This window comes from Festucalex cinctus, chromosome 2 (genome assembly GCF_051991245.1).
Source record: "Festucalex cinctus isolate MCC-2025b chromosome 2, RoL_Fcin_1.0, whole genome shotgun sequence".
Lineage (NCBI taxonomy): Eukaryota > Metazoa > Chordata > Actinopteri > Syngnathiformes > Syngnathidae > Festucalex > Festucalex cinctus.
The window spans coordinates 27051651-27068851 of record NC_135412.1 but is presented as its reverse complement, the minus strand read 5'-3'; the positions used below and the strand labels follow the sequence as shown (position 1 = coordinate 27068851).

Genomic DNA, 17201 nt, shown 5'->3' with positions numbered 1-17201 from the left:
ATTTAAAAAAAAAAAAAAAAAAAAAAGGATGGGTAACGGAACGTCAGGAAGGACACCTATAAAATGGACGTAACAACTCTAACAGACACCGTCCACTTGGATAAAGAAACCTCTCAGACACTTTTTAAGTTCACCTTAAGGGAAAAAAAAAAAACAGGAAGTGTCACAACCTTTTTTTATTTTGGATACACCATGGCATCCTAGTTGTTAAGCATCATCACATCACAATGTCATGGTGGCCCAAAACTTTTGCACAGTAGATTGCTTTATACTTAACTGATTGAACTTGATCATTACCTTTCTTTACTTCCTTTGTTTGGCTGGGGAAAGTCACCTGGTTGAAATGCCTCAGTGTTCCAATACAAGTTAGCAAATATGGTCCTTACTTATGATATAGTTACACAACTAATTGACTCTGCCATTCAAATGATGAATAAAAGCACGTTTTATTTTTAAGTATTTGCCTGCGGAGCTTCATTAAAATGATTTATTTGCATACTGTGGACTTCCTTAGTCATAATCTGCATCTGAAGAGGCTTGCAATTTCAGAATCTGTGGACAAGTATGCCTCTTATGCAGAAGAGCAATATTTTTGCAACAGTGTACATTCTTAATGAACTAACTGCGTGTTTATCGAACTGGAAAGAATATGTGAGCACGCATCAGTCAGACTGACTCGATGATAAGGTGTAAAACATAACGGCTTGATGAGAAGAAGTCAAGTGTGAAGTGTGAGGTGCTGACAGCTTGGGGATAATGAGGAGGAGGGCTGTTACTAAAAACTTGATTTCTTAATTACACAGTAGAGTCACACAAAGTCAACTATAATATGTCTACAGCGCCATTGGGTCACACCAAGTCGCGATGACGTTCTCACCGGTTCTATAAGGAGCTAATCAAAGACTGAAAGAAAAATTACACAGCACTTAACTCTTTGACTGCCAAACGTTATCCAAAAAAACCCAACGATGCCAGCCGATTTGGAACATTTTCACTCATCTTTCAAAGCAAACAGAATATTCCGCGGTATGATGACATAAATATTGTGAATACCATATGAAAGGTTGCATTCCATTCTTTGATGAGAAAAAAAAAAGTATGTTTCTACCATATTCCGTTCTTTAGTAGTCACCATTTGAAATTAGGCCATTTGAGTGACATAGGCGAAAATGCAAAAATATTAAGAGAAAAACAAGCTTTTTGTGAAAAGATACATTTTTTTTGCACGACAGTGACTTTGAAACTAATATTTTTTGTTTAGTGACAAGGCAGTGCAGCACAAGACGTTGCGCTGCCCATTGAGAGAGAGAAAAAAAAACTTAATAAACGTAAATTAACGTTTTTGGCAGCATTCATTAGGATTTTAGAATACGTCCAACGATTTTGGCGGTCAAAGAGTTCAAATGGATGACTCACCTGGCTTCTCTGCAGGCAACGTGGGTTCAGTCACACTCAGGTGGTGTGAAAGTGAGTATCAAATGGGGGTCTTTCTATACTGTATGTGCCCTGTTATTTATAGGTGACAGCAACAATCACGTTGGATGGAACCGTTCCCATTTCCTGGAATCTTTGGCTGCTTCCAGTAGTTTTCACTTGTCCTGCCATTAACAGTCCCCTGAGGAAACATGACCCACAAGATGCACGAATGGGCCGAGGGGACAAATTGAATAAGGGCCTCATGACAACGGACCGGAGGGCTGAATCAAGTAAGCGCTCATGTAGATTTATGAGCTCACGTTTGTCAACAGGGTGGCATCTTTTCTAGAGTGTTTCATTAAGACGAACAAAGACAAAATTGCCCCCTGCCAGCTCTGCGTGTTAGCCCAGGACTGGAAAACAAAAGTTGTTGGCTTGATGTGACATTTGGCCCTCTGACTGGCGAAAAAGTCGTCACCTGAGCTGATGAAAACTGATGGCATGACCTTACATAGTGTCGGGTGCAAAAGCGCCGCCTGATCCATTTCATCATCTTAAAAATCATCTTCAAAGATCCTCCTCTCAAAATGCCACCAACTAACTTCTAATGTGTACAGTTGAAATTCAAACAGAGACAACCCGTGGTTTTATTATTCGGAATTCAACCAACATTTTTAGGAGATAGTTTTATTCAGCGCATGTTTAAAAACGCGAATGAGATTTTGATGAAGAATTTGTGTGCGTTTGATCTGTGCAGGGCTGCCACAAAAAATAAATAAATAAATAAATAAATAAATAAATTACTTAGGCCCAACCGGCCAGGCCAAGCCCGACTCCTGCCTGACGGAGTTCTGCCACTCATGTTTGCTATCTAAAGTAAATTCAAACTGGATTAACAGGGTGTTCGGTCTAAATTGTGGGCCAATCTCTTGGAGTAAAAAGTAGGAAAATAATAATTAAAAAGCACTGCATCGGCCCCAAAAGTGGCCTGCCTACCAGGCATGTGCCCTTTATGCCAGATGGCCAGTCCAGCCCTGTCTCTGTGTGCTTTGGCATTCTTCCACATTCCAAAAAAACATACATGTCACGTTAAATTAAAGATGCTAAATTACCTCTAGATGTGAATGTGAGTGTGAATGGTCGTTTATTCCTGTGTGCCTTGTAATTAACTAGTGACCAGTGAGTCCAAAGTCGGCTGGTATTGACTCTGCTTACCCTAATTGGGACAAACAGTACAGTATAGCAAATGTATGGATGGCTTATTTCTTGGAAAATTGGCTTGAGTCAACGTGCTGATTTACATGAAAAATGTATATTGTATTTTCATTATTAGGTGCAGAAGGCATCCGATTCCTCTTTGAATAGCCAAAGTAAGAGCAGCCTACCTAACCCCAGTCCAGCCTTACGTCCATTAACCTAACCCTTGAACTCTAACCTTAAATCTTTTGAAATTGTATCATACTGGAAGATATAATACTTATTATTATTGTTATTATTTATTTTTGTAGGCAACAAGTATCACATTTGCACACTTGGCTATGCAGGAAGCCTTGATACATTATTCAACACTAGTCACACACAATTTAATTTGCATATCTCATTTATCTTTCCCATGCAAGATAAATATTCTGTTATAGATTGTCTAAGCAAATGAAAATGACTTCATCTTAATTAGTTCCCGAGTATATTTTGCTCTATAAATAATAATGACAACAGTTAAGCAGACAAACTGCACTTTTTTTTCTCTATTGCACCATGTACCAACTATTTTCCAACTACAAGATTCTTACATGAATCAGTCAATAAAATATGAAATAATTAATTCCAGTGTCTAATCCATTACATAATAAGACCTTCATTCACCGTACTGGCAATGTTTTAACGTAGCCGTCTACTCTTTACTCATTGCTCCTTCTTGTCAAACATCACAAACTAATGGACTCAAATGCATCACACCTGTAACACAATGCTCAAATCAAAGTCTTTGAAAAAATATCAATGTCAGCTCTGCCTCTCATCACTTAACAGAACAAACGCTACTGGCAATCATCTCCGACTTCCTGTGTATGCTGGAAAAAAAAAATTAAAATCGTTTTTCTTTCTTCTCCTATTGCCCAACTCTTTCCACTGTTCTCCTTTCAGAAAAATTGTGACAAAACCCAACAAAAAAAGACAAATACACAGTGGACATTGTTTCAAACTAGGTGACATGGTCTACACTGTTGAAAGTTTTACCCTGCTTAAACTAAAAAAAAAAAAAAAAAAAAAATGATGTCCAGATATCACATCTAAAATATTTGACTTCACAGAAACTACATCGAGTACTTCATATGACCTGATTATTTCATGTTGATGTAAACAATAATTCTTCACTTGAGCCAACCTTAATTTTATTTTGCATTGATCCAACATATTTTCTTAACATTTTAGGTACTGAACCCAATTAATTTATTTAGTTTTAACTGAATTAACATATTCAATTTGACATCCCACATTTTATAATGAACCACTGATTGTCAGTGAGCAGCAGCAGGTACTAGAGATGAGGTGAGGATGGAGAGAGAAGAAGAGAAAGAAGATGATGGAGAAGGCAGAACATCCCATTTATAATATGGTCAGTCTTTCAAAAGATGTCAGACAACAACAACAACAAAACAGATATTCTAACAAGCAAATGAGCCGGACAAACACATTGGTAACAGGCATACACAATCTAAAGCTGTAATTAATCAATATCATATCAAAGACTGCTTTCTGAAAGCAGTGTTGAACTTCAAACTTCCAAATTCTAAACACTGACTCACAGCCCAACAGTATAGTACAGCCTTTAATGGCTACAGATTACCGTCCAATGCCATTTGTTTTAAAAGTACATTCACTCACACATAGAAACATGATCGCTCAGGTGGGGAAGCGAACCCACGCCACCTGCATCAGAGACAAGTGGCAGTAACCATTCCACCACCCAGAGCCCATGTACAGTAACGCCATGGTGGCACTCGTGCTCTCGTTTACATTGTGCGCAAGCCCATTTGAATCAAACTAAATATATGACCTGGAGGGCATGAAGACATGAAGAAGGAAATCAAAAACTTTATTTTGGGTCCTTTGGATGTATTTTTAGTTCCGTCAAAAATCAAAATTGACATTTGTCAATGCAAAATAAATGTTTATTATTATTATTTTTTTTACAATAAAATCAATACTTTTATCCTGTTTTGAATGTATATTATTACTTTCAATGAAATGCTGATTGCAATCGTTTTGACAGTATAGCGAGGTGTGCTGATATGGCTCACGTTTTGACAGTTTGATAACCAAAACTTAAATGATATTGAAACCATTGGTCAAACTGTGTTTGAATTTTAAGTACCGCATTGTTCTGGAAAAATACCGGTAAGTGTTGCAGGTTTTGTTCTGATTCTTCTGAAATTGTGATGATGCAGCTTATGTTCAAGTGTGCAGATCCCAAAACCATGCGAAAGAAATCAAGTTTGAGGAAGTGTATTCCAAAACACAGCTGCAAAAATACAATCGTACACTTGCAAATGAAAGAGCTTGCAAAAGGCAAGAATCAAAACCACCGAAACAAGAATACCCCCCCCCAAAAAAATAAATAAATAAATAAATAAATAATAAAAATAAAAAATAAAATAAAAATAAAACAAGCACGAGACTGAGGGGAGACGGGAATCAAAGGTGAGGTCGAGACTAGTTGGGCAAAGTCAGTAGATCAGCATGAGGATTAGTCCGACAAACTGGTGTACTCAGCTGCCAAAGGCAGGCTAATCAACACAAAACACAACACAAAACAGGTGTGTGGGAAGAAAGAAGAAAAAACCTAATGCTTCTCCGCGCCCATTCGTTCCTTGAAGTACGAAATGCATCTTGGGATATATTCACAGCCAAGTCTTCACCAAGCAACAACCGATGCATCCTTGGTTTAAGCTAGCAAAAAAGAACGACATCCGGGAATTCCGTGTGGTCTTGGCTTATGCGTACTTTCGATTGGAACAGTACTTGGGCCGCCATTGATGACGTCTCGCGAAATCACAAGGATGTAAGTAAAGTTTTTAACCGATGTATGTTGTACAAACACATTTTGAAACATCCAAATAGTACAAATCCATTGAAAGCAAGTCACATGATATAACTGTGATGAATTACGGAAATACACCAGCGAGATATGCGTGCTTGGGAAGTACGTACTTGAGACCGGGCTTACCAAGACCCTGCTAGTTGCGTCACAAGAACGTACTCCGTGTTCTTGATATTGAGAAACGGCCATTGATTCACTTTATTGCCTGATTGCTTAACAGTTCATTCAGTGCTTGTTAGCCGGATAAACATTGCCATACATGCGCAAACACTTTACTCTCAAAAGAGTGCACACGACACTGCCACATACTTATTTACACACCACACACTTTGTCGTTCTAAAATTACTGTACCATTAGTACACCCAACAATATGCTTGTGCACAATATGATTGTGATTAATTTTTTACTTGAATATGAAAACACTGATTCAGCATTTGTTTTTAACAGCGAATTTGCATCTCAATTCGAGTCACCACCGATTCATACACATCCCTAGTTGTTGCATATATTTTTGTAAACAAATTGAATATGCAACCAGAAGTCATGAAAAATAATGACAACCAAATATAAATGCTATTTTCAATTGTGAGGAGGGACTTATGTGGGGAAAAAATATGCTTGTAATACCTATAAAAAGTGATGACAATATGTCATTTTGGTACAGATTTACAGCTAATAGGACTCAATTTAGCAACAAAACCCCCATGAAGTAGACACTTGATTAGCTTTACTGGGCCTAATCGTTTAATCATTGATTTCAGAAGTGACAAAAGCCTTGGCTTGACTCTCTCATTGCTTGTATCCTATTTATTTAAATATGTTTCACATTTGCAGTATGTTTCTCATTCGTATGCCCCTCTGTGTTCGCAGCCTCAAATGTTAGCACTTATGAAAAGTGTCAAGATCGTCAGTCGAGTGTCGCACTAATTTACATGTTATCGGTGATGACCTGTGGGGGTCAGGTATGGAAATCTCAATATGTAAATACGTTTCACAGTCGGTAACTCATCCCCTGCGACATCAGTGGCCCGGTCTTTGACAAGCAAATTCCCAGCCAAGCGCGTAATTGCGAACAGGGGTGGCCACGGCGGAAGCTCAGGCAGCGGCGTGCGCCAGCAGAGTTGGTAACGAATCACCTGTCAGCGATGTCGGTGGCCGAGCACAGGCACTAATACTTTCGATCTGCCAGTTTGTAATGAAGACAAATAAGAGAAGCGTTGCTAAGTGATTAATCGAACTGTTCAAAGCATCATTATTTAACTCGAAGACCCCCCACCATATCTTCGTTTAGTAACTACTACTTTGGATGAATTTCTTCAGGGTTTTTTTTCTGTTTCTTAATGCTCAACACAATGCATTGGCATTACATTCGTACTTTACATTGAAAACAGCACAAATTTCATAGATTACTGGATAAATATTCAGCCATCTAGTATTATCTAAGCTTGCTGACATTGCGTGTACAGGGGAAATATTAGGCAATTTGAGTTTTTAATTGCTTGTTGGGTCTCTGGGTACCCGCCCGCTACTCCGTTGTAAAATGAAACAACCATGTACAGTTTTCCCCTGCAGCAAAAAGTGAAAATACACAAGAAATCAACACTCACACTGAAAATGTTTAGAATTGCCTATAGATGCTATGAGATAGCTTCTAAAAATTGCATGGAGCACCTCAACTCACTTGAACATAGTTACTTTGGCCTGAGCACAAAATCGACTATATATATATATATATATATATATATATATATATATATATACACATGACCAGCTGATGTGTTTAATTGAATTGCATTAATAATAATTACTGCATTAATTGATCAAAGAGCGAACTTCACTGTTAGCATGGATCATTCAGAGTATATTATTTGATTTGATTTGATTTGATTTGATTTATTTGTTCATTTTTCCTTTCGGACAGCATTGTGACAATCAAACATTTCCTCATACAATTATAACATATAATAACCGAAAAGAAAAAGGGCTGGCAGGAAGAAGCAAAAAATGCTTATAAATTCCCGCCCCCATACTATACTAGGACGCATAAAATCAAGCAGTAGTAGTTAGAAATCAGCAGAGATGATAAAATTTCACTCAGTTCATCAAGTCCATGAAGTTAGTTATCCAGTTGATTACATTCGGAGACTTTTGATTCAGGCAAATGGATTATAGAAAGTTCAATCAGTTCATCTTCACCAGTGATTTGATCGCGTGTAGTTCATGACAGAAGATTCGTTCCAATAGGTTGTTGATCACTTGTTGATTAATACCATGTGGATTATCACAGTCCAGCAGCTTTAGATAACTGGGCATAGCGAAAACCATGTGTCCGACACCTCCGTCACTCAGATCCGTCTTCATCACGATTTTGGTTCATCGGAATCTCCAGTCCGACTTTTTTCTCCAGTTCAAGCAACCTTGTGGCCATGTCTCTCCTCATTCTGTTCATCTGTTCTATCTATTATCTCAGTATCATGAATAACCTGTCGAGAAGGCAAGCTGATCACAGCATGTGACTAAACGGGCCAATCACGAGAGAAGATCCGCACGACATTCGACACGCTGCAACAATTTGTGACGTGTGCGCAGGTGCTACACAGTGCGTCAATCACGTGATGCAATGCAGCAGTTGTCGCCCGAGTGACTGCGGGAGTATAAAGAGGCCTTTAGTCTTCTCCTGAAGCCATTCAGAAGAAACTTGAACCTTCCGGTCCAGTCACCTTGATTGTCTGTGATGGAGATCTGTGTGGAATGACAAAATAGACAGATCTGATATTAATCTTGCTTGAATGGAGCCGCAGAACACATTACGACTTTCCCAGAAAAAAATAAATAAATAAATATATATATATATATATATATTTCTCCGCTCAGCTGATTCGGGTCGTTGCTTCTCCATCTTTTCCAGGTTAGCTCCGCCATCCGTGAGAGGATTTTAGTAGGTCTATATTAAATCTCCTCCTGTGAATACCTGAGTGGGTTCTGATTTGTATTCTCATGGTAAAAGTCCCGGAGAGCGCTGTTGCCCAGCATGAGTCCACTTTCCCTCTGAACAGAACTTTCATATTTCCGCCTCAGGCACTCCCGGCTGCAAGTTGCTTCGATAGGGCTTGAGAGTGCAGAAAGGTCTTGATGTGCCATTCATTAGAAAGATGAATGTTACCATCTGACTCCCCAGTGAGGACTATTACATTCTATTGATTTCCACACAGCTCTCCAAAAAGATTTCAAATGTCTTCAATAATGCATTTGAGAATGCAATAATATTGTATCATTTGACAAGGACATAATGCCGACCAACAAAATATAGTAAATACTGTATAACAAGGTTATGCAATAGGTGGCCCCCGGGCAGCATCGGGCCCGCCCCACAAACTGTTTCCGAGATTAGACCAGACCAGGCGTTCTTATATTGTATGAAGACAAGCCACACTTTACTTCAGTGCGCAGGCAGGTGTTCTTAAATTATACAATACTGTATTTTCCGGAACTACCGATATGTTTTGGTTGGGTCAGCAAATGTCTCCATGCAAATGACACACAGATGGCCCCAAACTTATTCATTGTTAGGGAAAATATGCTCATCTCTTTCATTTAGATGACTTATTATGTTTGTATTCATTTGTATATTTGTTATTCAAGTAGACCAATTCACGCTGCTTGTGCATGGGCAGTGACATCACAAGGATTGGCTGCAAGCAAAGTCTTGTGATTCATTCTGTAGCCGGGTAGCGCGTGTACTGGATTATAAATTTTGTTGGGCTGTCAATGGCAAAGTCAGTGGGGACACACAAGGAAACTGAAAGCGCCTTGTTTGCAATAGCCATTAGCTGTTGCGCTAGAAGAGTGTTTTACGTGATGTAATTACCCCCGATCTCACACCCGCACACACCCCGGCAGACGCTTGATGTGTGAAACCACAATATACAGCATATTTTCATGTGGTTGTTAGTGTTCATATTTTAAGAGAAAAAAGTTCTTAAAGGCAGGGTCTTCCGTTTTCACTCAGGAAAATATACTTTATAAATACAGGATGTATAGCCATGAATTCCTTCTCAATTGACACCTCTGGGCTTCTGTTAATGTGTGGTGGTGATTTTTTTCCCCCTAAACCCCCACCTCCCCCAGCCTGTATTTTGCCATTGTGTTTGTTTTTTTTTGTTAGCAGCAGGACGTTTCTGTGGACAGACAGTTGTTTACCCCTCCAATCGCAGAGCGGGGGGTGGGGTGGGGGGGACTGAGTGTTGGCAGACGGGGCCGGGCGAATTTGTCGGCGCAAATTTGTCGGCTGCATGATGTCACTCCCGCGGCAACTTGACAGCATTCACGGATTTTTTTTTCACTCACTCAAGCTTGTGTGAGTGAGTGAATTTTTTGTTTTTAAAATCCATGCGTGCTGTCAAGTTGCCGATTGCCTAAGATTTCTGTTTTCACTCACTCAAGCTTGTGGCAGTGAGTGAGTGAAAAAAAAAAAAAAATCTGTGCGTGCTGTCAAGTTGCAGCGGGAGTGACATCATGCAGCCAACAAATTCACCCGGCCCCCTCTGGCCTCTGGCGACAGTGAGTGACACGCCCCCCGCCACCCCCCGCTCTGCCATTAGCTGGAGGGTTAAACTACTGTCTGTCCACAGAAACGTCCCACTGTTGACAAAACAAACACAAAATGGCAAAATACAGACTGGGTGGGGGGGAATCCCCACCACACATTAACAGAAGCCTATTGTGTAGACTGAGAAAGAATTCATGGCTATACATCCTGTATTTATAAAGTGCATTTTCCTGAGTGAAAATGGAAGACCCTGCCTTTAAAGGAAAAGTCAAATTTTCTTTACAATAATATGTTCCATGCAGCCATCACTAGTCTAAACACGCTATTCTGATTGATATTGCATTGGTGGAATATGACTTATCCATCTCAAGGGGCGGCCATTTTGCCACATGCTGTCGATCGAAAATGACATCACAGTTGCTAAGGGCTCAGGAAACAATCAATCATGGCTCATCTGTTTTCTGAAGCCGTAATTGGTCGTTACCTGAGCCCTGAGCAACTGTTGTGTCATTTTCAGTCTACAGCAGGTGGCAAAATGGCTGTCCTCATTTGGATAAAAATGGGTGCATTATGCTGTTTAATTCATATTCCACAAGTACAATATTAATCAAAATGCCGTGTTTAGACTAGTGGTGGCTGAATGTCTCATGTTGCCGTTTTGCAGTGTTAGTTGTAAATTGAACATGAATAACTGGACACCTGCTACCGCCAGTGCAACCTCTGAGGTGAACAGCTTTCATGCCCTGTCTCAGCAGCAACTTGCCTTCTTGGTTCATTGACGACTTTATTTCTCTTCTTGAGACCCCGGAGAGAATGATCTAGCCTGCCTGCTGCCTAATCACTGCTAATCCTTTCAAGATAGAAAGTCATGGTTGCTCAGGTTACTCTTCCACGAGGATTACCTTCAGTTATTTATCCATCCAGGGAGGTTAATTATGGTGGCCGGCTCCCGCCTGCTTGGAACCTTCTGTGTGTGTGTGTACTTGAAAAATCTCTGCTTTGATGGCTCCGTTGCTCAAACACTTGGCCTTACCCGTGCAATTGTATCAAGCCAAGGTTTCACTCTATGTTGTACGTGTATAGTTAAATTTGCTGTGACAGTATTTCCATGATAGTCCTATTAAAAGTTGATGTTTCCAATTAAGCCTTTTTCAGTGTGCAAAAACAAAAAAAAACAAGTAGACACAGATGGATAGTACCAATGTGATGTTGTCATCGTTAGCCTCTTTTACAAAGAGATCCCGTAAAATTGTATCAGAGCCTGAACAGAAGATTTGGCATTAAACTGCCATTTGCTGTTTTTTAAACAGAACCCAGCGAAGCGTGATATTGCTCACAGCGGCGCACCATCCTGCAATCAGATACGTGCGCGTGTAAAATACAAGGACAATTGCCTCAACTCAATGAAAAGAAGTTATGGTCGAGTGTCAAACCCTGCCCCGCCGCCGTGGAATTTCCTTTTATACAGGCACTTTTCCAACTTTCTTACTGCTGTACTAAATCCTTCACAGGTGAAATATTACCAAAATGACTTGAAAGGGTAAGTCAATCCTGCCCTGGAATGACTAACCTCCAGTTTAAGGGTGTAGCCCACCCTTCAGCTTGGATAAGTCACCTGTGACTGAACTTGAATAGTGGGATAAAATGTAGATTTTGCCCTGCATGCTTAGGCTGACAATAATACTTAGGCTACTAGCTTATACTTAGTTTATAGCCTAGTGTTTTAGCTTAGTCTATACAATATACTCTCAACCTTTGTTTTATTGCTCAAAACATTAATTTGTTCATTTTCTACCACTTTTCCTGTTAAGAGTGAGCAGGCGCTTATCAGGGCTGTCAACTTTTGACCAAACCTTAGAATGAGAGTAACTCGCTTATCCAATGAGAGAACAAATAGCCAAATTGTGTTTAACCTGAAGATGGCGCCACACACTTTTTTTTTTTTTGTCCCAAATACAAGCTTTTAACAAACATGCACTAAAATGTCCAGGACATGTAGACAGCATTAGTAGTCAAACATTTGTTTATACAGTTTATCAGCAAAAATAAGTTGATTTTAGGTTGAGTTGCACTTTAAAGGCATTGTAAGGAGCCGCTTCTACTGGCCGAGGAGTAAGTCATCTGTGTTGACGCCCGCAATGGTGCAAACGCCCCATTCGAACTGTGCCCCACTACGGAAATGCCAAAAGAAACAAAATTCCATCCATGTGCAGTTAGATCTTACTTTGCGTTAGACATGCACTGGGCACGATAATAGGACCCTGAGGGGCCTATCCACTCAAGGTTTGTGTCGCCTTTGCACGGCACTAACCGGTAAAAATGGAGCAATCCGGGAGCGCCTAATTCACTAAACACGCGCAGATGGGGAACTCCGTCACTAAGTGCTCTGCCAACCAGATTGCGCCACGGTGCGCCGGTGGTATTTGCACGTACGTAAATGAGGTAATTTGCATACATTTGATGCAAAATATTCCCACCCCAATGCAAATGAGACTCATTGATATAGAGCGTCTAATACCAGCGCAAATAGCCACATGGAGTTTGCGTGACACAAGTAACGTTTATGGAAAGCATGTACAAACCTGCCACAACCTCGATCCCGGGATCATGACATTCAGTGCATGTGGCACGGTGCACGTCCCTTCCTGGCTGATCACGCAGAGAAAGAGAAAGAGAGAGAGGGAGAGAGGGGGAAATTTTCTATGTTGGTTTAGGACACATCGCGTAACCTGGGGTGATCGGCAATGGCGGGGAGGCATTTTACCTCTGAAAATATATTTTCAAAAAACGATCGCACCAATAATTTGTACTTTATGAATTAATTACGTTGTCGTCCTCTCTGTCTTGTATAGTTTAATGGCGCTTTAAACGCTTACTCTCGGTCCAACCTCGCTTTCTGATAATGTCATCTTTCTCGCAACTGTTACTATAGTACAATGTTCTTGGCACAAATCCATTGCTATGTGTGATAAATTAGGTGCAAATTTACTCCCAGCTGTCAGTTTTGTGGGCATGTTTGCGCCGGTATATGATTAGACTAATATGCTTAGCGAATAAGTGGGTAACTGGGTGCAGACTGCGGGTGCAGTTGTGTTGCAATATTTTGCGCTCTTACCGGACGCAGCGCATTCTGAGTGAATTTGACCTTTAGTCTGCAAGTTTCGCGACACTTGGTTTATTAAATCAAAGTAATGTTGACCGGCTCTTGTCTTCACCGTGCTGTGGGTCTTTGCCTGGAGGAAGTCAAACGTTGATGGACATTTCCGGCAACGGCAATAATTGTTAAAACAATGGTGCGATAAAACATATTTTCATTGGTCGTTAAGCTACGCTGTGTTGACAGAACACTGAGCCGAACGCGGACAATCCCATCATATTAAAAAGTCAAAATGGTAATAAAATGGACTTACAAGGTCTGTCATCAGACAGAGACACAACAAAGCTTGGAGAGTTCTTCTCACATCATCCAGGGAGAAAGCTTTGACTGTTTGCACTCTATCGAAGCTGGTTTACTCTGGTGGGACTGTGCTTATATTTCTAATCGCTGCGGCCGTGCTTATGAGACAGCCCCTGAGGCCATTTTCAACATCATTACGAGTCACTGTCTGCTGCTTGCCTTCGCTATTGCTTATGTGAGGGGAATAAGGAAAGAAGACATACAAGCATGCTTTCACGCTTCAACTGGACTTCACAATGGCAAAAGTACCAGGCAGCCGATGTAGCTTGGTCCCTTAATAGGGGATGACAAAGCTTAAAGCAGTGCAGCTCTAATCTTGTCAATGCCCATTAAGAGATGGTATGGGTATTCCAGAGGTTTCCGATGTTATAGGGAGGATGGTAATCAGATGTAATATCATGGTTGACTACTCCCGCAGCATGTAAACCCCTCGCTGTATCCACCTATGGCACCACTATTCTAATCTGCATGCTGTCCAAATTGTTTGGATAAAAACATGTTTATTCACATTTATTAAAGTGCCTCATTACTCACAAAATTCAACTGTAACGTCTGACTGGTGCACTTTGCAGGTAATATAGATGTTGATTGTCTTCGCTAATCAGCTGCTAAAATTAGAAAGCAAACCTTCACCAAGTGAAAACAAAACGGTGGAATGACAATTTGTGATTGTTTGTCTATCCAGATCTTATTAGTATTAGCAGGCCACTTACTACAAGTGTGAGATACTGAGGTGTATTGTCGCTTCTGTTGCTGCACTAATGTATCACCTGAGTGTTTAAACTCAGTTCAGATCACCAGTAACAACACAACAGTTGTTACTATTATGCTCACTCTCCAGGCATTACTAATCTCAATCCAACCATTACACTAATTGGTTATTCTTGGTTTGATTGGTTATTCCAGCAAAGAGATGGAGGCATGTCTTCATGTCGTGTCTTTTACAATTTATTTTTTGTCATGACAAGATAAAGCAACTGCAAGATTTTCAATTGGATGATAGAGACAAGTAGCAGAAATATAGTACCTGCTCTCACCATTGCTTTCCTTTGAAATAAAGTAATTGTAGCTTGTTAAAGTTGAGTGATTATGCATTTATTTTACATGAATGGTTTTGCAGTTGCAAGACAAGTTAATTTATTATACACATCCATTCACTCCCACATTCACCCATATGAAATGTTTAGTTCTCAATGAACCAAACATGAATGAATGAAATAAAATACAGTGCAAACATTATGGACAAGTGCATCATGAGACTATCAATTCATGCCAATTCTGAGAGAGAAAAAATACACCAATAAAATCCATAAATCCATGCCTATGTTATGTTCTGAGGTTGAAAAAAAAAAACAAAAACAAAAAAAACGCAGACACAAATAATACCTTAACTATTTATTTACATCAATAGGCATGTAACAAACTTGACTAGACGAGAAAGAAAGAGAGTTGCACAGAGGAACAGAGGTAATAATCCGACAAAAGCACACACTTCTCAGACAGGCTTATATAGACAGCAAATCGATCTGATTGGCTGTGGCTAGACATGTGGGTAACAGGACTGACATGGTATTATCTGATTGGCTGTTGATCAGATAAAGAGATTAAAGATTCTTGACATCACATAGCTTCTGACATCACATAGCGTCTTACCAGTTGAAACTAGATGCTGGTTACATCAGTTCAAAAAAGACACTTGACCTCACGGTCATGACCCAAACATAACCCTTGCATGACCCTTGTCATGACAGTAAACATAACCCTTGCGTGACCCTTGTCATGACAGTAAGCATAACTCTTGCATGACCCGAGTCATGACATCAAGCATAACCCTCGCATGACCCTAGTCATAACAGTAAACATAACCCTTGCATGAACCTAGTCATGACAGCCTAAACCTCTTTGGATCTATAACACGAAGGGAGAATACCAAATTGAAACGTGTAGGATTCAAAATTGGATTGGTCACAACAAGGTGGGAAAGCTGGGATAGAGCCATTTTTCTTCAGGCATCACTGCATCAGAGATACACACACTATGACCTTCATTATTTTTGGCCCCTCCTTATCTCATGCGAGTCTATCTCTTGCATCCAGCTGTGGCAAAGACTTCAGTCTGTAACTGTGTTTCCAAATGAGGAGGACTCGAGCTGAAACAGGGGGTGATGCCTTTCATATTTGAGTAATTAAGCACGAGGATGGATTCCAGATGAAGTGGACCAGATGTCCAGATTCCCTCAGCCACAGACCTAAAAATAGTGTCCGCTCAGGATTTGAAGATCATTGGGGACTTCATGGTCTCAAAATGTTATTTTTATTTATTTTAATTATTATTTTTTAATCTAGTCAAATAAAGTTAATGGACTCTTTGCACAGCTTGACTACTTCCTGAACTTTCATGATTGGACAAACTGATTAATCAAGGTGTGTCTGGCCATTGTCGTCATGGTTAGTGAGGTCAGGCGCACCCACTTCCTTCTAATACTATAACTGTACCGTAATTGGACAGCATTTGAGGTGCAGCCTGTTCCCAATCTCGTGAGGTGTATTTTCATCTTTCAGAAAAGGAACGTGTCTCTTCAAATTTTACAATTAAAGGTAACAATTATAGTAATCAATTGTGTTTGATATAGCATTTCTTGGCCTAATAATGATAATAATAATAATAATAATAATAATAATATATATATATATATATATATATATATATATATATATATATATATATATATATATATATATATATATATATATATATATATATTTGTATTTTCATATGTCGACTACAACTACCTACTAGAGCAGTGGTGACCAAACTCGGTAATCGAAGGCCAGAGTCCTGCAGGTTTTGGATGTGTCCCTGCTGCAACGCACCTGTTCCAATGAACAGGATCCTTGTCAGGCTTATGCAGAGCTTGCTGACATGCTTCAGGTGTGTTGGAGAAGAGAAACATCTAAAACCTGCAGGACTGCGGCCCTCAAGGAATGAGTTTGGACATCACTGTACTAGTGTTATCTTGTAGTGACCCAACTTAAAGGTACAGTCAGTTGTGAACTAATAATTCATTCATTTGAAAATATTGATTATTTATGTCAATATTATGCAAATAAAATATGTTGTATCACACAAACATAATTTAAAAAAGTATAATCATAGGTCTAATAATCACTAATTATTTTACATTGCTGTAGTCTCATCTTACTAGAGGCTGCCATGGTTCACTGCCATCTTCCTGCTACGTTTGCCCAAAGGACAACTTGGTGAATGTAGTCCTAGTTAGCCCTGGTGGTGCTTGCATCGAGCATCGGACCCAATAGGTTGACCTCCACTTACCTTCCACAGCTGCAGGTGGTTGTTACTGAGTACCATGATACGGGCTCCCATTGCTTGCCACCGTCTGCTTTGCTATCACAACCTTTTTAAGAGCTGTTTTTTGTTTTGTTTTTTTTTGTGTTGTTTTTTTAAATAGTTTTAACTCGCTTCTCCCGCTAGCCGTACTTGTTAGCAACTCCAGCTTATGGCTACGACTAACTCCTGCTAGCCGCTCGTTAGCTGCTCCGGCTAAATCCGTTTCGCTCGGTCTTTCGACATCACACGCTGGGCTTCACAGTGACTGTTAAGTCTCTGTCACTCGCTGAGGTGGTAGGCTTGCTAAGTGTGGTCACTGAGCCACTGTAGT

General features: G+C 40.0%; 1 protein-coding gene across 2 annotated transcripts in view; it reads left to right on the top strand.

The window, feature by feature from the left end:
- The window catches only part of syt6a (synaptotagmin VIa), a 94761-nt gene that overhangs the window by 15216 nt on the left and 62344 nt on the right, over positions 1 to 17201 (top strand). The window contains exon 1 of one of the 2 annotated variants that reach the window (XM_077514076.1): positions 1655 to 1706. The exons of the other annotated variant lie outside the window; for it this stretch is intronic. Within the exon in view, the coding sequence (XP_077370202.1) occupies positions 1679 to 1706 (28 nt within the window). The 5' untranslated portion in view covers positions 1655 to 1678. Of the gene's footprint in view, positions 1 to 1654; positions 1707 to 17201 lie in introns of those variants that run through there. 2 annotated transcript variants of the gene reach the window in all.